The following is a 22014-nucleotide window of genomic DNA, read 5'->3' on the forward strand; positions in this document are numbered from 1 at the left end:
AGTATGGGTGTGGCTAGTCCAGCTCTACTCCCACTGATCTTCATGGCATGCTTTCTTTCATCTTCGATCAATCGAAGCATGAAACACTTCAAAGCCAATCCCCATCAATAATTTTGCCATGACCTGCAGCCCACCACAGGACCCTGCAGCTTCCTAGCTTTGTTGTCTCTGGAGTGCCCATGGAAGTTTGTATTGGAAGAAGCACTTTTCATGAACACTTTTTTTCATCCACTGAACATAGGAACATACAAAAACATACAGGAAAAGCCCAACAGGTCCATGCAGCCTGTCCCATCAAGACCTGGTGTAGACTACATACTGTGTCAACCCTCAACCTCACCCACACCCAGTCACACAATCTCCTGTGAGAGGCACAAAAAAGAGGAAAAACTTTAGATCAATTTAGGAAAATACTCAGGGAGAAAGGCTGTGATGTGCTTCACAGAGGCGGCAAAAATGATGTCAATAGTAATAGCTCCCTCTCACCTACCTTCTAGAACTGGAGTCTCCTAAAGTGCAAGGCAGTCGCCAGCTCCCTTTTTGAAGACTCCAATAAATCCACACTTACTGCATGTGTTGTTAATTTCAGTTTTGGTAATCTATTCCAGAGATCAATGATTCACTGCATTGGTAATCTGTTCCAGAGAGCAATGATGCTATGTCTTTTCAAACTATTCCAGAGTCCGATGATTCTCTGTGATGAGAATCTATTCCAGAGAACAATGAATCTGTTTTGGTAATCTATTGTAGAGACAAATTACTCTCTTTTGGTAATCAACTCCAAAGAGCAATGATCCTCTGTTTTGGTAATCTATTGTAGAGACAAATTACTCTCTTTTGGTAATCAACTCCAAAGAGCAATGATCCTCTGTTTTGGTAATCTATTCCAGAGATCAATGACTCTCTGTTTTGGTAATCTACTCTGGAGAGCAATGATCCTCTGTTTTGGTAATCTGTTCCAGAGATTGATGACTCTCTGTTTTGGTAATCCACTCCAGAGAGCAATGATCCTCCATTTTAGTAATATATTCCAGAGATTGATGATTCTCTGTTTTGGTAATCTATTCCAGAGAGCAATGAATCTCTGTTTTGGTAATCTATTCTGGAGATCAATGAATCTCTATTTTGGTAATCTATTCTGCAGATTGATGACTCTCTGTTTTGATAATCTATTCCAGAGAGCAATGACTCTCTGTTTTGGTAATCTATTCCAGAGAGCAATGACTCTCTGTTGGTAATCTATTCTAGGGATCAATGACTCTCTGTTTTGGTAATCTACTCCAGAGAGAAATAATTCTGTGTTGGTAATCTATTCCAGAGAGCGATCAATGTCTGTTTAGGTAACCTATTGCAGAGAACAATGAATTTTTTTTTTTTTTCATTCGTTCACGGGATGTGGGCGTCGCTGGCAAGGCCGGCATTTATTGCCCATCCCTAGTTGCCCTCGAGAAGGTGGTGGTGAGCCGCCTTCTTGAACCGCTGCAGTCCGTGTGGTGACGGTTCTCCCACAGTGCTGTTAGGAAGGGAGTTCCAGGATTTTGACCCAGCGACAATGAAGGAACGGCGATATATTTCCAAGTCGGGATGGTGTGTGACTTGGAGGGGAACGTGCAGGTGGTGTTGTTCCCATGCGCCTGCTGCCCTTGTCCTTCTAGGTGGTAGAGGTCGCGGGTTTGGGAGGTGCTGTCGAAGAAGCCTTGGCGAGTTGCTGCAGTGCATCCTGTGGATGGTGCACACTGCAGCCACAGTGCGCCGGTGGTGAAGGGAGTGAATGTTTAGGGTGGTGGATGGGGTGCCAATCAAGCGGGCTGCTTTATCTTGGATGGTGTCGAGCTTCTTGAGTGTTGTTGGAGCTGCACTCATCCAGGCAAGTGGAGAGTATTCCATCACACTCCTGACTTGTGCCTTGTAGATGGTGGAAAGGCTTTGGGGAGTCAGGAGGTGAGTCACTCGCCGCAGAATACCCAGCCTCTGACCTGCTCTCGTAGCCACAGTATTTATATGGCTGGTCCAGTTAAGTTTCTGGTCAATGGTGACCCCAGGATGTTGATGGTGGGGGATTCGGCGATGGTAATGCCGTTGAATGTCAAGGGGAGGTGGTTAGACTCTCTCTTGTTGGAGATGGTCATTGCCTGGCACTTATCTGGCGCGAATGTTACTTGCCACTTATGAGCCCAAGCCTGGATGTTGTCCAGGTCATGCTGCATGCAGGCTCGGACTGCTTCATTATCTGAGGGGTTGCGAATGGAACTGAACACTGTGCAGTCATCAGTGAACATCCCCATTTCTGACCTTATGATGGAGGGAAGGTCATTGATGAAGCAGCTGAAGATGGTTGGGCCAAGGACACTGCCCTGAGGAACTCCTGCAGCAATGCCCTGGGGCTGAGATGATTGGCCTCCAACAACCACTACCATCTTCCTTTGTGCTAGGTATGACTCCAGCCACTGGAGAGTTTTCCCCCTGATTCCCATTGACTTCAATTTTACTAGGGCTCCTTGGTGCCACACTCGGTCAAATGCTGCCTTGATGTCAAGGGCAGTCACTCTCACCTCACCTCTGGAATTCAGCTCTTTTGTCCATGTTTGGACCAAGGCTGTAATGAGGTCTGGAGCCGAGTGGTCCTGGCGGAACCACAAACTGAGCATCGGTGAGCAGGTTATTGGTGAGTAAGTGCCGCTTGATAGCACTGTCGACGACACCTTCCATCACTTTGCTGATGATTGAGAGTAGACTGATGGGGCGGTAATTGGCCGGATTGGATTTGTCCTGCTTTTTGTGGACAGGACATACCTGGGCAATTTTCCACATTGTCGGGTGGATGCCAGTGTTGTAGCTGTACTGGAACAGCTTGGCTAGAGGCGCAGCTAGTTCTGGAGCACAAGTCTTCAGCACTACAGCTGGGATGTTGTCAGGGCCCATAGCCTTTGCTGTATCCAGTGCACTCAGCCGTTTCTTGATATCACGTGGAGTGAATCGAATTGGCCGAAGACTGGCTTCCGTGATGGTGGGGATATCGGGAGGAGGCTGAGATGAATTATCCACTCGGCACTTCTGGCTGAAGATGGTTGCAAACGCTTCAGCCTTGTCTTTTGCACTCACGTGCTGGACTCCGCCATCATTGAGCAATGGGGATGTTTGCAGAGCCTCCTCCTCCCGTTAGTTGTTTAATTGTCCACCACCATTCACGACTGGATGTGGCAGGACTGCAGAGCTTTGATCTGATCCGTTGGTTGTGGAATCGCTTAGCTCTGTCTATTGCATGTTGCTTCCGCTGTTTAGCATGCATGTCGTCCTGAGTTGTAGCTTCACCAGGTTGGCACCTCATTTTTAGGTACGCCTGGTGCTGCTCCTGGCATGCTCTTCTACACTCCTCATTGAACCAGGGTTGATCCCCTGGCTTGTTGGTAATGGTCGAGTGAGGAATATGCCGGGCCATGAGGTTACAGATTGTGCTGGAATACAATTCTGCTGCTGCTGATGGCCCACAGCGCCTCATGGATGCCCAGTTTTGAGCTGCTAGATCTGTTCTGAATCTATCCCATTTAGCACGGTGGTAGTGCCACACAACACGTTGGATGGTGTCCTCGGTGCGAAGACGGGATTTCATCTCCACGAGGACTGTGCGGTGGTCACTCCTACCAATACTGTCATGGACAGATGCATTTGCGACAGGTAGATTGGTGAGGACGAGGTCAAGTAAGTTTTTCCCTCGTGTTGGTTCGCTCACCACCTGCCGCAGGCCCAGTCTAGCAGCTATGTCCTTCAGGACTCGGCCAGCTCGGTCAGTAGTGGTGCTACCGAGCCACTCTTGGTGATGGACATTGAAGTCCCCCACCCAGAGTACATTTTGTGCCTCAGTGCTTCCTCCAAGTGGTGTTCAACATGGAGGAGGACTGATTCATCAGCTGAGGGAGGACGGTAGGTGGTAATCAGCAGGAGGTTTCCTTGCCCATGTTTGACCTGATGCCATGAGATCCAGAGTTAATGTTGAGGACTCCCAGGGCCACTCCCTCCTGACTGTATATCACTGTACCGCCACCTCTGGTGGGTCTGTCCTGCCGGTGGGACAGGACATACCCAGGGATGGTGATGGAAGAGTCTGGGACATTGGCTGAAAGATATGATTCTGTGAGTATGGCTATGTCAGGCTGTTGCTTGACTGGTCTGTGGGACAGCTCTCCCAATTTTGGCACAAGTCCCCAGATGTTAGTAAGGAGGACCTTGCAGGGTCGACTGGGCTTGGTGTTTTGCCGTTGTCGTGTCCGGTGCCTAGTGGTTCGATGCCGGGTGGTCCGTCCGGTTTTATTCTTATTGTGACTTTTCGTAGCGAGATTTTACAACTAAGTGGCTTGCTCGGCCATATCAGAGGGCAATTAAGAATCAACCACATTGCTGTGGGTCTGGAGTCACATATCGGCCAGACCGGGTAAGGGCGGCAGGCTTCCTTCCCTAAAGGACATTAGTGAACCAGATGGGTTTTTACGACAATCCGGTAGTTTCATGGCCATCATTACTGATACTAGTATTTTAATTCCAGATTTTTATTTTAATTAATTGAATTTAAATTCACCAGCTGCCGTGGCGGGATTTGAACTCATGATTCTGGATTTTAGTCCAGGCCTCTGGATTACTAGCCCAGTAACATAACCACTATGCTACCGTACCCCTGTTTTGGTAATCCAATCCAAAGAGCACTGACTCTTTTGGTAATCTATTCCAGCGATCAATGACTTGCTGCTTTGATAATCTATTCCAGAAAGCAATGATGCTATGCCTTTTTAATCTACGTCAGAGTTCGATGATTCTCTGTTTTGGTAATCTGTTCTAGGGACTGGCGAGTCTCTGGTTTTGTAATCTCTTCCAGCAACCAATAGCTCACTGCTTTTTGTAATCTCTTCCAGAGACCAATGCCTCTCCGCTTTTTGTAATCTATTCCAGAGAGCAATATGCTTTGTATTGATAATCTATTATAAATAGCAATGAGTCTCTGCTTTGCTAATCTGTTCCAGAGACCGAAGACTCTCTGTTTTGGTAATCTACTCCAGAGAGAAATAATTCTGTGTTGGTAATCTATTCCAGAGACCAATGAAGAGCTGTTTTGGTAATCTATTCCAGAGATTGATGACTCTCTCTATTGTAATCTATTCCAGAGAGCAGTGAATCACTGTTTTGGTAATCTAATCAAGAGAGCCTTGGCTCTCTCTGATGGTAATCTATTCCAGAGACCGATAACTCTCTATTTTGGTAATCTATTCCAGAGAGTAATGACACTCTGTTTTGGTAATCTCGTCCAGAGAGCAATGACTCTCTGTTTTGGTAATCTAGTCCCGAGAGCGATAACTCTCTGTTTTGGTAATCTATTCCAGAGAGCAATGACTCTCTGTTTTGGTAATCTATTCCAGAGAGCAATGACTCTCTGTTTTGGTAATCTATTCCAGAGAGCAATGACTGTCTGTTTTGGTAATCTAGTCCCGAGAGCAATGACTCTCTGTTTTGGTAATCTCGTCCAGAGAGCAATGACTGTCTGTTTTGGTAATCTATTCCAGAGAGCAATGACTCTCTGTTTTGGTAATCTAGTCCCGAGAGCAATGACTCTCTGTTTTGGTAATCTAGTCCCGAGAGCGATAACTCTCTGTTTTGGTAATCTCGTCCAGAGAGCATTGACACTCTGTTTTGGTAATCTAGTCCCGAGAGCGATGACTGTCTGTTTTGGTAATCTAGTGCAGAGAGCGATGACTTTCTGTTTTGATAATCTATTCCAGAGAGCAATGACTCTCTGTTTTGGTAATCTCGTCCAGAGAGCATTGACACTCTGTTTTGGTAATCTGTTCCAGAGAGCGATGACTCTCTGTTTTGGTAATCTATTCCAGAGAGCGATGACTCTCTGTTTTGGTAATCTATTCCAGAGATCGATGACTCTCTGTTTTGGTAATCTATTCCAGAGAGCGATGACTCTCTGTTTTGGTAATCTATTCCAGAGAGCAATGACTCTCTGTTTTGGTAATCTATTCCAGAGAGCAATGACTCTCTGTTTTGATAATCTAGTCCCGAGAGCAATGACACTCTGTTTCGGTAATCTATTCTTGTGAGCGAGGATTCTCTGTTTTGGTAATGTATTCCAGAGAGCAATGACTCTCTGTTTTTGTAATCGATTCGAGGGACCTACGATTGTCTGTGTTTATCTATTCCAGAGAGTATTGAAACACTGTTTTGGTAATCTATTCCAGATATCGAGGATCCTCCGTTTTGGTAATCTATTCCAGAGAGCAATGATCCTCTGCTATGGTAATCGATTCAGGAGAGCGATGAGTCCCTGCTTTGGTAATCTATTCCAGAGATCGATGACTTGCTGTTTTGGGAATCTATTCCAGAGAGCAATGACTCTCTTTTTTGGTAATCTATTCCAGATGACGATTCGGATTCTTTCCCCTTCGTCTGGTTCAGTAAAAACTGAAGTCAAATACATTTTAAAGTTCATCACAACTTTAATAGCAGGGTTCTTAGTCTGCAGCATTGATTTGGACTCCTGATAGAGTCCCTCTATGCTGGCAGAGCAAGAACAAGAAACATACAGAAATCCACACGTTTTTATACAGATGAATAGGGGTTGGAACATACTTAACGAGGGTCAACACCAATCATAAGCCAGACATAGGTTGCCATGCGAGGTTACATTATTGCCGGCCAATCATAGATCGTCCATGTGCTGATCATGCTGCTGTTAGACATCAAAGGGGATACTTCCTCACCTTCCAACCTGGAATGTTCTTCCCTGTTCCTTCTCCCAACTTGGAATGTCTTTCAACTTTGGCTAAGCTCGTTACCTATATTGATCTTCCATAAACATGGAGACATTCAGACCAGTCCTTGAATCACATCAAAGACTCTACATTGATAAGACAATGCAAACCTGCTGACTACGCAAACATATGGCCCAGCAGGAGGCCAGGCCACCTGTACCAATCTCAGTTACTAACTAATTAACCCTTTCTAACCATTTTGCATTCTGCTTCTTTGCCACGTAGGCATTTTAATATTTTACCGAAAACTGACCACGTAGGGAATCTCACAGATATCGAGGATCCTCTGTTTTGGTAATCCATTCCAGAGAGCAATGACTCTCTGTTTTGGTAAACAATTCCAGAGAGCGATGACTCTCTGTTTTGGTAATCTATTCCAGAGATCGAGGACCTTTTTTGGTAATCTATTCCAGATATCGAGGATCCTCTGTTTTGGTAATCTATTCCAGAGAGCAATGTCTCTCTGCTTTGGTAATCTATTCCAGAGATCGATGACTCTCTGCTTTGGTAATCTATTCCAGAGACCAATGATGAGCTGTTTTGGTAATCTATTCCAGACAGCAAAAGCTCCCTGTTTATGTAATCTAGTCCAGAGGAAATGAATCTTTAGCTGATCTATTCTAGAGCCAATGAAATGCTGCTTTGGTAATCTATTCCAGAGCCCAGTGAAACGTTGCTTTGGTAATCTGTTCCAGAGACCAATTACTCTCTGTATTGATAATCAATTGCAAAGTTCAATGACTCTCTGCTTTGGTAATCTATTCCAGAGATCGATGACTTGCTGTTTTGGGAATCTATTCCAGAGAGCAATGACTCTCTGTTTTGGTAAGCAATTCCAGAGAGCGATGACTTTTTTTGGTAACCTGTTCCAGATATCGAGGATCCTCTGTTTTGGTAATCTATTCCAGAGAGCAATGTCTCTCTGCTTTGGTAATCTATTGCAGAAACCAATGAGGAGCTGATTTGGTAATCTATTCCAGAGATCGATGACTCTCTGTTTTGGTAATCTATTGCAGAGATCAATGACTCTCTGCTTTTGGTAATCTATTCCAGAGATAGATGACTCTCTGCTTTGGTAATCTATTCCAGAGACCAATGACTAACTGTTTTGGTAATCTATTCCAAACAGCAAAAACTCCCTGTTTTTTTAATCTAGTCCAGAGGAAATGAATCTTTAGCTGTTCTATTCTAGAGCCATTGAAATGCTGCTTTGGTAATCTATTCCAGCACCCAATGAAATGCTGCTTTGGTAATCTATTCCAATGACCAATGACACTCTATATTGGTAATCAATTCCCGAGAGCGAAGACTCTCTGTTTTGATAATCTATTCCCGAGAGCGATGACTTTCTGTATTGGTAATCAATTCCCGAGAGCAATGACTGTCTGTTTTGGTAATCTAGTCCCGAGAGCGATGACTTTCTGTATTGGTAATCAATTCCCGAGAGCAATGACTCTCTGTTTTGATAATCTAGTCCCGAGAGCGATGACTCTCTGTTTTGGTAATCTATTCCAGAGAGCGATGACTCTCTGTTTTGGTAATCTATTCCCGAGAGCAATGACTGTCTGTTTTGGTAATCTATTCCCGAGAGCGATGACTCTCTGTTTTGGTAATCTAGTCCCGAGAGCAATGACTCTCTGTTTTGGTAATGTATTCCCGAGAGCGATGACTCTCTGTTTTGGTAATCTATTCCAGATATCGAGGATCCTCTGCTTTGGTAATCTATTCCAGAGATCGATGACTCTCTGCTTTGGTAATCTATTCCAGAGACCAATGATGAGCTGTTTTGGTAATCTATTCCAGACAGCAAAAGCTCCCTGTTTATGTAATCTAGTCCAGAGGAAATGAATCTTTAGCTGATCTATTCTAGAGCCAATGAAATGCTGCTTTGGTAATCTATTCCAGAGCCCAGTGAAACGTTGCTTTGGTAATCTGTTCCAGAGACCAATTACTCTCTGTATTGATAATCAATTGCAAAGTTCAATGACTCTCTGCTTTGGTAATCTATTCCAGAGATCGATGACTTGCTGTTTTGGGAATCTATTCCAGAGAGCAATGACTCTCTGTTTTGGTAAGCAATTCCAGAGAGCGATGACTTTTTTTGGTAACCTGTTCCAGATATCGAGGATCCTCTGTTTTGGTAATCTATTCCAGAGAGCAATGTCTCTCTGCTTTGGTAATCTATTGCAGAAACCAATGAGGAGCTGATTTGGTAATCTATTCCAGAGATCTATGACTCTCTGTTTTGGTAATCTATTGCAGAGATCAATGACTCTCTGCTTTTGGTAATCTATTCCAGAGATAGATGACTCTCTGCTTTGGTAATCTATTCCAGAGACCAATGACTAACTGTTTTGGTAATCTATTCCAAACAGCAAAAACTCCCTGTTTTTTTAATCTAGTCCAGAGGAAATGAATCTTTAGCTGTTCTATTCTAGAGCCATTGAAATGCTGCTTTGGTAATCTATTCCAGCACCCAATGAAATGCTGCTTTGGTAATCTATTCCAATGACCAATGACACTCTATATTGGTAATCAATTCCCGAGAGCGAAGACTCTCTGTTTTGATAATCTATTCCCGAGAGCGATGACTCTCTGTTTTGGTAATCTATTCCCGAGAGCAATGACTGTCTGTTTTGGTAATCTATTCCAGAGAGCGATGACTCTCTGTTTTGGTAATCTATTCCCGAGAGCAATGACTGTCTGTTTTGGTAATCTATTCCCGAGAGCGATGACTCTCTGTTTTGGTAATCTAGTCCCGAGAGCAATGACTCTCTGTTTTGGTAATGTATTCCCGAGAGCGATGACTCTCTGTTTTGGTAATCTATTCCAGATATCGAGGATCCTCTGTTTTGGTAATCTATTCCAGAGAGCAATGACCCTCTGCTTTGGTAATCTATTACAGAAACCAATGACTCTCTGTTTTGGTAATCTATTCCAGAGAGCAATGACTCTCTTTTGGTAATCTGTTCCAGTGAACGATGACTCTCAGTTTTGGTAATCTATTCCAGAGAACAATGACGAGCTGTTTTTGTAATCTGTTACAGAGAGCGATGATTCTCTGTTTTGGTAATCTACTCCAGATAGCAATGACTTATGTTTTGGTAATCTATTGCAGAGATCGATGACTCTGCTTTGGTAATCTATTCCAGAGAGCAATGACTCTCTGTTTTGGTAATCCATTCCCAGGAGCGATGACTCTCTGTTTTGGTAATCTGTTCCAGAGAGCGATGGTGAGCTGTTTAGGTAATCTATTCCAGAGAGCAATGACTCTCTGCTTTGGTAATCGATTTGAGGGACCCACGATTGTCTGTGATGTTTATCTATTCCAGAGAGTATTGAATCACTGTTTTAGTAATGCTTTCCAGAGATCGATGACTCACTGTTTTGGTAATCTATTCCAGAGATCGATGACTCTCTGCTTTGGTAATCTATTCCAGAGACCAATGACGAGCTGTTTTGGTAATCTATTCTAGACCGCAAACACTCCCTGTTTTTGTAATCTAGTCCAGAGGAAATGAATCTTTAGCTGATCTATTCGAGAGCCAATGAAATGCTGCTTTGGTAATCTATTCCAGAGACCAATGAAATGCTGCTTTGGTAATCTATGCCAGAGTCCAATGACTCTCTGTTTTGATCATCTATTCCCGAGAGCGATGACTTTCTGTTTTGGTAATCTATTGCAGAGACCAATGACGAGCTGTTTTGGTAATCTATTCCAGAGAGTGATGACTCTCTGTTTTTGTAATCTATGCCAGACAGCGATGACTCAATTTTTTTGGTGATCTATTCCAGAGAGAGATGAATCTCTGTTTTGGTAATCTATTCCAGGGAGCGATGAGTCTCTGTTTTCGTAATCTATTCCAGGGAGCGATGAGTCTCTGTTTTCGTAATCTATTCCAGGGAGCGATGACTCTCTGTTTTGGTAATCTATTCCAGGGAGCAATGACTCTCTGTTTTAGTAATCTGTTTCAGAGAGCGATGATTCTCTGTTTTGGTAATCTATTCCAGAGAGCGATAACTCTCTGTTTTGGTAATCTATTGCAGAGATCAATGACTCTCTGTTTTGGTAATCTATTGCAGAGATCAATGACTCTCTGTTTTGGTAATCTATTGCAGAGATCAATGACTCTCTGTTTTGGTAATCTATTCCAGAGAGCGATAACTCTCTGTTTTTGTAATCTATTGCAGAAACCAATGACGAGCTCATATGGTAATCTATTCCAGAGACCAGTGACTCTCTGTTTTGGTAATAGATTCCAGAAAGCATTGATTTTCCATTTTGGTTACCTACGCCTGAGAGCGAGGATTCTCTGTTTTGGTAATCAATTCCAGAGAGCAGTGCATCACTGTGTTGGTAATCTATTCCAGAGAGCAATGACTCACTGCTTTGGTAATCTGTCCCTGAGAGCGAGGGTTCTCTGTCTTGGTAATCTATTCCAGACAGCGATGATGCTCTGTTTTGGTAATCAATTCCAGAGAGCAGTGAATCACTGTGTCGGTAATCTATTCCAGAGAGCAATGTCTCTCCACATTGGTAATCTATTCCTAAGTGCGAGTATTCTCTGTTTTGGTAATCAAATTAAGAGAGCGATGATCCCCTGCTTTGGTAATCTATTCCAGAGACGGAAGACTCTCTGTTTTGGTAATCTATTCCAGAGACAGATGACTCTCTGTTTTGGTAATCTATTCCAGACAGCAATAACTCTCTGTTTTAGAAATTTATGCCAGAGATCAAGGATTCTCTGTTTTGGTAATCTACTCCAGAGACTGTGGGGTTGATTTTAGCACCCGCGATCTGGTGCGTTCCTGGCGGGGGGGCCAAGAAAATCGGGGATTCCCGGGGTGAGTCGGGAGCCCGGCTCCAACCCGCCCACTTGCGGGTTTCCCACAGACGCACTGACATGCGCGCGCAGCCCCCGCATGTGGGACTCCCGCAGGCAATTAACGCTGGCGGGGTGCCACTTAAAGTATTTATTTTGGTATTTCAGGTCGTTTACAGACCTGATTAATGAGATATTTTAGGAGGGTTGGGATTTTACAAACAACTGGGACTGTTTCCCGTACTGGGGGAAACACTCCCAGGTCAAAGGGACGTGTTGCAGCCATCAGCCTGTGGCAGCTGCAAAGGTCCATTTGACAGGTGGGTGGGGGGAGACCCTCACTCATTGCAGGAGACCACTCTGTCACTTTGGACAAAGTTTGACCTCCACCACCCTCCTCCTAACAATAAAATTCACCAACTTGCACAATTACCCCGGGGTCCAGACACATGTACCTACCTTGTGGACCCCCTCAGATGTACATCTTCCGGATGGGGGCCGCCGTAGCTGTAGTCATGACCTCCTCGGAGGGCGAACAGCATCACCAGCCTCGCCGGCCACGCTGTCCACCTCTGACACGTGGAGCTCCACAACACAGTGCTGTGACACATCCACCTGCACAGCAGGAGGGAGGGCAACCGCAGAGAGAGATGCGTCGCAGAGGGCACTACCCTCGCCACAGGGTCCACAGACCGAGGCTCAGCTTCCTGGACCTCTCTGAGCAGCAGTGCACACCTTCCATCAACTTACATACAAAACATCTCTAATAACACATTCCAACACCATTCTTCCAATACAACTCTGAATGCACCTTCCACCAACTTACGTAGAACACATCTCTAATAACAGCTTACATACAATACACCTCGAATAACACCTTCCATCAACTTACAGACAATACACCTCGAATAACACCTTCCATCAACTTACATACAATACATCTCGAATAACACCTTCCATCAACTTACAGACAATACATCTCTAATAACACCTTCCATCAACTTACAGACAATACATCTCTAATAACACCTTCCATCAACTTACATACAATACATCTCGAATAACACCTTCCATCAACTTACAGACAATACACCTCGAATAACACCTTGCATCAACTTATGTACAATACATCTCTAAGAAAACATTCCAACAGCATTCTTACTTTACAACTCAAAATGCACCTTCCAACAACTTATGTAGAACACATCTCTAATAACAACTTGGAACAATTTACATACATTACATCTCCAATAATACCTTCCAACAACTTACAAACAAAACATCTCCAATAACAATTTCCAACAACTTACATACAATACATCTCGAACAATACCTTCCATCAACTTTCATACAACACATCTGTAATAACAACTTCCAACAACTTACATGCATTACATCTCTAATAACAACTTCGAACAACTTACATACAATACATCTCAAATAAAACCTTCCAACAACTTACATACAATACATCACTCATAACACCTTCCAACAGCTTACAAACAAAACATCTCGAATAACAACTTCCAACAGCTTACATACAATACATCTCTAAGAACACCTTCCACGAATTTACATCCAACACATCTATAATAAACACTTTCATCAACTTACATACGATTCATCACTAATAACACCTTCCAACAACTTACAAACAAAACATCTCCAAAAACAATTTCCAACAATTTACATACAATACATCACTCATAACACCTTCCAACAACTTACAAACAAAACATCTCGAAAAACACTTTCATCAACTTACATACAATGCATCTCTAATAACACCTTCCATCAACTTACATACAATACATCTCGAAAAACACCATCCATCAACTTACATACAATACATCGCTAATAACATCCTCCAACAACTTACTTACAATACACCTCTAATAACACCTTCCTTCAACTTACATACAATGCATCGCGAATAACACCTTCCAACAACTTACATACAATGCATCGCGAATAACACCTTCCATCAACTTACGCACAATACATCTCGAACAACACCTTCCAAGAACTTACATGCATTACATTTAAAATAACACCTTCCAACAACTTAAAAACAAAACATCTCCAATAACAATTTCCAACAACTTACATACAATACATCTCGAAAAACACCTTCCATCAACTTACATACAAAACATCTCCAATAACAATTTCCAACAACTTACATACAATGCATCGCGAATAATACCTTCTATCAACTTACAGACAATACATCTCGAACAATGTCCTCCAAAATCTTACATACAATATATCTCTAATAACACCTTCCATCAATTTACATACAATACATCTCGAATAACATCCTCCAACAACTTACATACAGTACATCACTAATAACACCTTCCAACAACTTACAAACAAAACATCTCGAATAACACCTTCCGTCAACTTACATACAATACATCTCTAACAACACCTTCCAAGAAATAACATACAATACCTCTCGAAAAACACCTTCCATCAATTTACATACAATACATCTCGAATAACATCCTCAAACAACTTACATACAATACATCACTAATAACACCTTCCAACAACTTACAAACAATACATCTCTAACAACACCTTCCATCAACTTACATACAATACATCTCTAATAACAACATCCAAGAACTTACATACAGTACATCTCTATTAACACCTTCCAACAACTTACAATCAGATCATCTCGAATAACAATTTCCAACAACTTACAAACAATACATCTCTAATAACAACTTTCATCAATTTACTTACAATACATCCCTAATAACACCTTCCATCAACTTACATACAATCCATCCCGAACAACACCTTCCATCAACTTATAAACAAAGCATCTCTCATAACACTCTCCATCATCTTACATGCAATACATCTCTAATAACACCTTTGATCAACTTTCGTACAATACATCTCTAATAACACCTTCCAACAACTTACAAACAATACATCTCGAATAACACCTTCCAACAAATTACAAACAAAACATCTTGAATAACAACTTCCAACAACTAGCAGACAATACATCTCTAATAAAACCTTCCTTCAACTTACATGCAATACATCTCTAATAACAGGATCCATCAACTTATTAACAATACATCTCGAATGATACCTTCCATCAACTTACAGACAATAATTCTCAAATAATACCTTCGATTAACTTACGTACATTACATCTCTAATAACACATTCCAACACCATTCTTACAATACAACTCTAAATGCACCTTCCAACAACTTACATACAATACATTTCTAACAACACCTATCATCAACTCACATACAATACATCTCTAATAACAGGATCCATCAACTTACTAACAATACATCTCTAATAACACCTTCCAACAACTTACATACAATACATCTCTAATAACACCTTCCATCGACTTACATACAATACATCTCTAATAACACCTTCCATCAACTTACAGACAATAATTCTCAAATAACACCTTCGATTAACTTACGTACAATACATCTCTAATAACACCTTCCAACAACTTACATACAATACCTCCCTAATAACACATTCGATCAACTTACATACAATTCATCTCGAATAACACCTTCCAACATCTTATGTACAATACATCTCTAATAACACCTTCCAACAACTTACATACAATACATCTCTAATAACACCTTCCAACAACTTACATACAATACATCTCTAATAACACCTTCCAACAACTTACATACAATACATCTCTAATAACACCTTCCAACAACTTACATACAATACATCTCTAATAACACCTTCCAACAACTTACATACAATACATCTCTAATAACAACTTCCATCAACTTACGTTCATCTCATCTCTAATAACATCTTCCAACAACTTAAGTGCAACACATCTTTAATAACACCTTCCTTCAACTTACATACAATACATATCTAATAACAACTTCCATCAACTTACGAACAGTTCCTTTCTGTGTTACAGGTTGTGAAGATGATGATTGTGGTGGTTCTGACCTTCGCCGTTTGCTGGCTGCCCTATCACTTGTACTTTATCCTCGGGAGTTTCATAACGGACATCTATTATGAAACCTACATACAACAGGTGTACCTGGGAATATTTTGGCTCGCCATGAGCTCCACCATGTACAACCCCATCATTTACTGCTGCCTTAACCAACGGTGAGCACAACGGACAGACAGGCTGCAGATGTACAGGTGACAGACAGACAGACAGAGACAAACAGAACCAGACATAGGCAGACAGACAGACAAGCAACAGACATGCAGATAGCCACAGACAGACAAACATAAACAGGCAGACACAAACACAGACAACCAGATAGACAGAGGCCAAAAGCTAGACAAAGACTGACAGGCAAACAGGTGCCAGGCACAGAGAGACAGGCAGATAGGCACAGACAGGCAGGCAGACGTATAGAGACGTATAGAGACAGACAGGAAGACAGCTATTTATCTTTTTTTCTACAGTTTAGAATGTTAGAGTAATGCAAGTCCCGAGAGTTGCAGGGTGCATCACCAGAGAGAGGCACGGGGAATGTTCCAACGACAATCCCTCGGACCAGACACTGAGTGGGGCAAGCAGAGGCACACAGGCTAGTAGAGGAGGGAGAGCTTCCATCTTCCTTGCTGCAACACTTCACCCCCATCACCATGAAGCTCCCTGCCGGAGTGGAGCTAACCTACAGGACAAGCGGGAAACTGTTCAACCTTCGATGCCTCCAGGCCAGAACAAGACCACCCCAACTTCTGTCATCGAGCTGCAGTACGCAGACGATGCCTGCGTGTGCGCACACTCAGAGGCTAAGCTACAAACCATCGTTGACACATTCACCGAGGCGTATGAGAGAATGGGCCTCAGGCTAAACATCCGGAAAACAAAGGTCCTCTCCCAGCCCGCTCCTGCCACACAACACTGCCCCCCGACCATCAAGATCCACAGTGAGCCGCTGGACAGCGTGGATCATTTTCCATACCTCGGGAGCCTCCTCTCGGCGTGAGCAGACATCAACAATGAAATTCAACATCGACGTCAGTGTAGCCTTCGGACACCTGAGGAACAGAATGTTCGAAGACCGAGACCTCAAATCCAGCACCAAGCTCATGGTCTACAGAGCAGCCGTGGTCCCCGCCCTCCTGTACGCATCAGAAACATGGGCAATGTACAGCAGACACCTCAAATCCCTGGAGAGATATCACCAACGTTGCCTCCGCAAAATCTTGTAAATCCACTGGCAGGATAGGCGTGAGCGTTCTCTCTCAGGCTAACATCCCCAGTATCGAGGCACTGGTCACGCTCAACCAGTTGCGATGGGTGGGCCACATTGTCCACATGCCCGACACAAGATTCCCTAAACAAGTGCTCTACTCCGAGCTCCGCAATGGTAGGCGATCACTAGGAGGGCAGAGGAAACGCTAAAAGGACACTCTCAAAGCCTCCCTAAAAAAATGCAACATCCCCACCGACACGTGGGAATTGCTTGCCCTAGAACGCCCAAACTGGAGAAGAAGCATTCGCGAAGGCGCCAATCACCCCGAGCGTCACGTGTGGAGCATGTGGAGGCCAAGCGTAAGCAGCGGAAAGAGCGCGCAGAATCCAGAGCGTCTCATCTACCCGCCTTATTAAACACTACCTGCCCCACCTGTGGCAGAGTCTGCAGCTCCAGGATTGGACTATTCAGCCACCGCAGAACCCACCCTCCCGGAGTGGAAGCAAGTCATCCTCGACCCTGAGCGACTGCCAAAGAAGAAGAAGTAGTAGTGGAGGATTAGCTCACTGAGATACCCAGCACCCAGACACAAAGGGGAGAACATGGCTGGAGATTAGAGTACCAGACATTGAAAACCACAGGCCAGGAGATCCACTAGATTCTTATGGAAACTTCTTCCACAAATATCACACAGAAAACTAATAAACAGCCGCACAGGCCCAATAATTCCCTCAGGCACTTTACTCAAACCACAAATATACATCTATACCACTGAGCTGATCTCTAACACAGAACTGAATGGATAAGTACACCTCCATTGACCTTCACAGTCCAGAAAGTAATCTCAGCCATCATGGCAGTAGGAAGGCTGCAGCCAACCAGCATCTCTGGACTAGAGGTGGGGGAATCAGCGAGTGAGTCCAGCTGGAAAGTCCCAGTGTGTCCATGTCACGTGGAGACAGCATCCGGATACCCGCTGTGGTAGAGTAGCTTGCACATATTCAATGTCTCGCACGTGAAGAAAGGCTAGTTGGATGGATTAGTGAAGGGAACTGCACCCTTGTGTGAACTGCATCATGCAGAGGAGAGGAGAAAGTTTGAGAGTTGGTGTATGTTTGTTTACAGACCAGTTGTAGATATAGTTGTCATTGTGATACAGTAAACTGAAACTCACATGACCAGGAACTTTCACTCCAACTGAGAATGCATGGAATTGGAGGCAATCTATTGACATTGGTACGGAATTGGTGAGGAGGTAGGAGACAGAGTAGGAATAATGGATATGTGGTCAAATTGGCAGGATGTGACTAGTGGAGTCCCCCAGGGATCTGAACTGGGGCCTCAGCTTCTCACTATATTTAGAAATGACTCAGGTGAAGGAATAGAGAGCCGTATATTCAAGTTTGTTGATGACACTAAGTTAGGAGACACAGTAAATAGTGTAAATGGGAGCAGAAAGTTGCAATGGGACATTGATAGATTAAATGAGCGGGCAAAACTGTGGCAGATGGAGTTCAACGTGGGAAAGTGTGAGGTCATCCACTTTGGACCTAAGATCGATCAGAGTATTTTCTAAATGGTGAGAAGCTCGGAACTGTGGATGAGCAGAGAGATTTAGGGGTCCAAGTACAGAAATCACTAAAAGCTAGTGGACAGGTACAAAAAATAATTTAAAAGGCTAATGGAATGTTGGCCTTTATCTCAATGGGGGCTGGAATACAAAGGGGTGGAAGTTATGTTACAGCCGTACAGAGCTCTGGTCAGACTCCATCTGGAGTACTCCATTCAGTTCTGGGCATCGCTCCTCAGGAAAGATATATTGGCCTTGGAGGGGATGCAGTGCAGATTCACCAGAATGATACCGGGACTAAAAGGGTTAAATTATGAGGACAGGTTGCATAGACTAGGCTTGTATTCCCTTGAGTATAGAAGATTAAGGGGTGATCTAATTGAGGTGTTTAAGATGATTAAAGGAGTAGATAGGGTAGATAGAGAGAAACTATTTCCTCTGGTGGGAGAGTCTAGAACAAGGGGGCATAACCTTAGAATTAGAGCTAACCCGTTTAGGGGTGATGTCAGAAAGCACTTCTTGTGGGTAGTGGAAATTTGGAACTCTTCCCCCCCCCCCCCCCCCAAAAAAAAAAGCTGTTCAGGCTGGGGGGCAATTGAAAATTTCACTACTGTGATTGATAGATTTTTGTTAGGTGAGGGTATTGAGGGTTACGGAACCAGAGCGGGTAGATGGAGTTAAGATACAGATCAGCCATGATCGAATTGAATAGTGGAACAGGCTCAAGGGGCTGAATGGCCTCCTCCTGTTTCTATGTTCCTAACCCTCTTATCAGATAAACTATTCCTATCGCAAGCAGTGATTAATACACAGCCGAGGGGTTTCTGTGAAGTTTCCCAATAATATTTTCCAATCCCAGGGACACGTTAAAAATGAGGAAGTTAGGAACACAGGAATTACTGGACAAAGAAAGTCCAAGGTCCATCTCGTTCACCTTCTACCATCCTGGTAGTCACATGATACAGCGATAATGGAGTTATCAACTAATCATAGCAATCAATCTCCATCAATGAGTCTACAACAGACCCAGACATGAGGCGAGAAAAACCCCCAGTGGTGGAGAGCTTTGGGAACCAGTGGTCCAAAGTCACCTGTTCCTCCCGAGCACGTTATGCTTACCACATGTCACGTCTTAAATTGCTCGCAGACTGGATCCCAAATTAGGAGTAAGAAGGGAAGTCAACGAGTACTTTTTCAGCCAAAGGACAATCAAGTTGTGGAATAAGTTCCCAGGGAAGGAATGGAACAGTGTAAATGGGGTCGAGATAATTGGCGAGACAGGGAATTGGAGGTGGTGAGCTGCACTGAGGATTGTGGTAACATTGGAAAGTGCTCATGAGGTTTCCTCTGGATTGTTATTTCTACCAAGTTCCTGGACATGTTCAACAGATGTTCCTGCTGTGGGTGAGAGTAGTGTTTCTCTGACAATGAGTAGATGGGACTAATTTGGGAAAAGGGATGACGTTGATGGGTCCCAAAGCCCTTTACTAAACATTCTTCTTTTGTAATTGCTCAGATTTCGCATCGGATTTAAGAGAGCTTTCCGTTGGTGCCCTTTCATACACGTTAGTAGATTTGATCAACAGGAGCTAACGGCAGCAACGAGTTTCCGAATGATTCGTAGCAGCACTTACACCACGAGTAGAATGGAGACAACGGCGACCAGTCGCATTGATTCAAAGTATGATGAAGCCGAAGAGACCAAAGGAGAATTCATCAGCTCTGGAACTGTTCTTTGATCAGCAACATTGCCATCTCGGCCTGTACAGAATTGCACTCCCTTCAGAGATAAGGGGCAATATTGTGAGGTAAGGCTACTGCTGGGCCCACACTCATTAGAATCGTGGAGAACCAGACATGATGCCCAGGCCCTGCTTCTCCAATCCAGGTTCACGATTGTCCGGTCCTGGATCCTGGTTCTGGTTCCTGATCCTCCGTTCCTGGTTCCCGATCCTCCGATCCTGGTTTCTGATCCTCCAATTCTGGTTCCCAATTCTCCGATCCCAGTTCCTGATCCTCCGTTCCCGGTTCCCGATTCTCCGTTCCTGGTTCCCGATCCTACGACCCTGGTTCCTGATCCTCCATTCCTGGTTCCCGATCCTACGATCCTGGTTCCTGATCCTCCGTTCCTGGTTCCTGATCCTCCATTCCTGGTTCCCGATCCTACGATCCTGGTTCCTGATCCTCCGTTTCTGGTTCCTGATCCTCCATTCCTGGTTCCCGATCCTACGATCCTGGTTCCTGATCCTCCGTTCCTGGTTCCTGATCTTCCAATCCTGGTTCCTGATCTTCCAATCCTGGTTCCTGATCCTCCAATCCTGGTTTACGATCCCCTGATCCTGGTTCCGATCTTCTGATCCTGGTTCCCAGTAACTTGGTCTCCTCACAGAGCTGACCAGACACTGTGTACATTGTGCTGGAACTGCCGAGCCTGGTGACAATCACTTTACCTGGGCAGCTGTGTATGCATGAAACCCAGAGAATCCCCTGCACTGTAACCGTCATTCCAGTGTCCACTATTTGGGGCTTTAACTTGCATTCCTTTCTGTACATTCCTGAAGTTAAGATGTGTAAATACAGGATAAGGCTATATATGTGATTGTAATAAAAATCTGTTCATCAAACAGGCCAGTTTGAATCATGTGTCTATTAAGGATGTGATTTATATTTGGAATCAATGGGCCATTTTGTTATAGAAAAATAACCTTGTTAAAATGTAAGATTAATTATATTTAAAAGTTACATTCAGCGAAGCTTTGGTCTGTTACTCTTGTTTCAGTTTTATCGTTGACCTTGGGGTGTTTGAGACTGTAGGGGTCGATTAGCAAGGCTAGTGAGGGGCTATCACTGATCACAGAATCATGCCAGAACCATATCTCCAACCAGTACTCCCATTAATGAGGCTCCACGCTGGGAACAGTCTCAAAAGCCTTAGAAAATAATCCCTTATATATCATGTGATTATATCTGTATCAGAACGATGCGGAAAGTGAGCCAAAGGCATAGTCATGAAGTTACACATTAAATGGGATTGTTCTCCTTAGAACAGAGAAGGATAAGGGGCAATTTAATAGACATGTTCAATATTATGAAGGGTTTTGATAGAGTAGAGAGGGAGAAACTGTTTCCAGTGGCAGGAGGGTCAATAACCAGAGGACACAGATTTAAGATAATTGGAAAAAAATCCAGGGGGGAAATGAGGAGAATTTTATTTACGCAGCAAGTTGTTGTGATCTGGAATTCACTGTCTGAAAGGGCGGTGGAAGCAGATTCATTAGTAACTTTCAAAAGGGAATTGGATAAATACTCGAAGGGAAAAAATTTTCAGGACCAAATGGTCTCCTTCTGTGCTGTATGATTCTATGATAATGAAAACAGCACCAGAGCAAGGAGCATCATTGAAAGCAGGAGCATCCAAATTTAAAGGAAAATTGCAGCATTCCTGTGGAGAAGAGTTTAACAGGAGAGCTGAGATGAAGCGCAGAGCAGGGAACAAAATGGCAAGGCAGTCGATCAGAAACCTGCCACGGGCCAGGGCTAGTGGTCACTGAGAAGGAAGGAACTATCTCTTCCACGTAAAGGTGAGCTCTGCAACACCATGCAAGTTACAGCATCTC

General features: G+C 43.6%; 1 protein-coding gene across 1 annotated transcript in view; it reads left to right on the forward strand.

The window, feature by feature from the left end:
• tacr2 (tachykinin receptor 2) overlaps positions 1 to 21073 on the forward strand; it is a 116128-nt gene extending 95055 nt beyond the window's left edge. Inside the window, exons 4-5 of the mRNA XM_068002777.1 lie at positions 15582 to 15778; positions 19914 to 21073. Of these exons, the coding sequence (XP_067858878.1) occupies positions 15582 to 15778; positions 19914 to 20136 (420 nt within the window). The 3' untranslated portion in view covers positions 20137 to 21073. The remainder of the gene's footprint in view (positions 1 to 15581; positions 15779 to 19913) is intronic.
• Positions 21074 to 22014: the final 941 nt, after the last annotated feature.

The sequence above is a fragment of the Heptranchias perlo genome, chromosome 21 (assembly GCF_035084215.1).
Source record: "Heptranchias perlo isolate sHepPer1 chromosome 21, sHepPer1.hap1, whole genome shotgun sequence".
Classification (NCBI taxonomy): Eukaryota; Metazoa; Chordata; class Chondrichthyes; order Hexanchiformes; family Hexanchidae; genus Heptranchias; species Heptranchias perlo.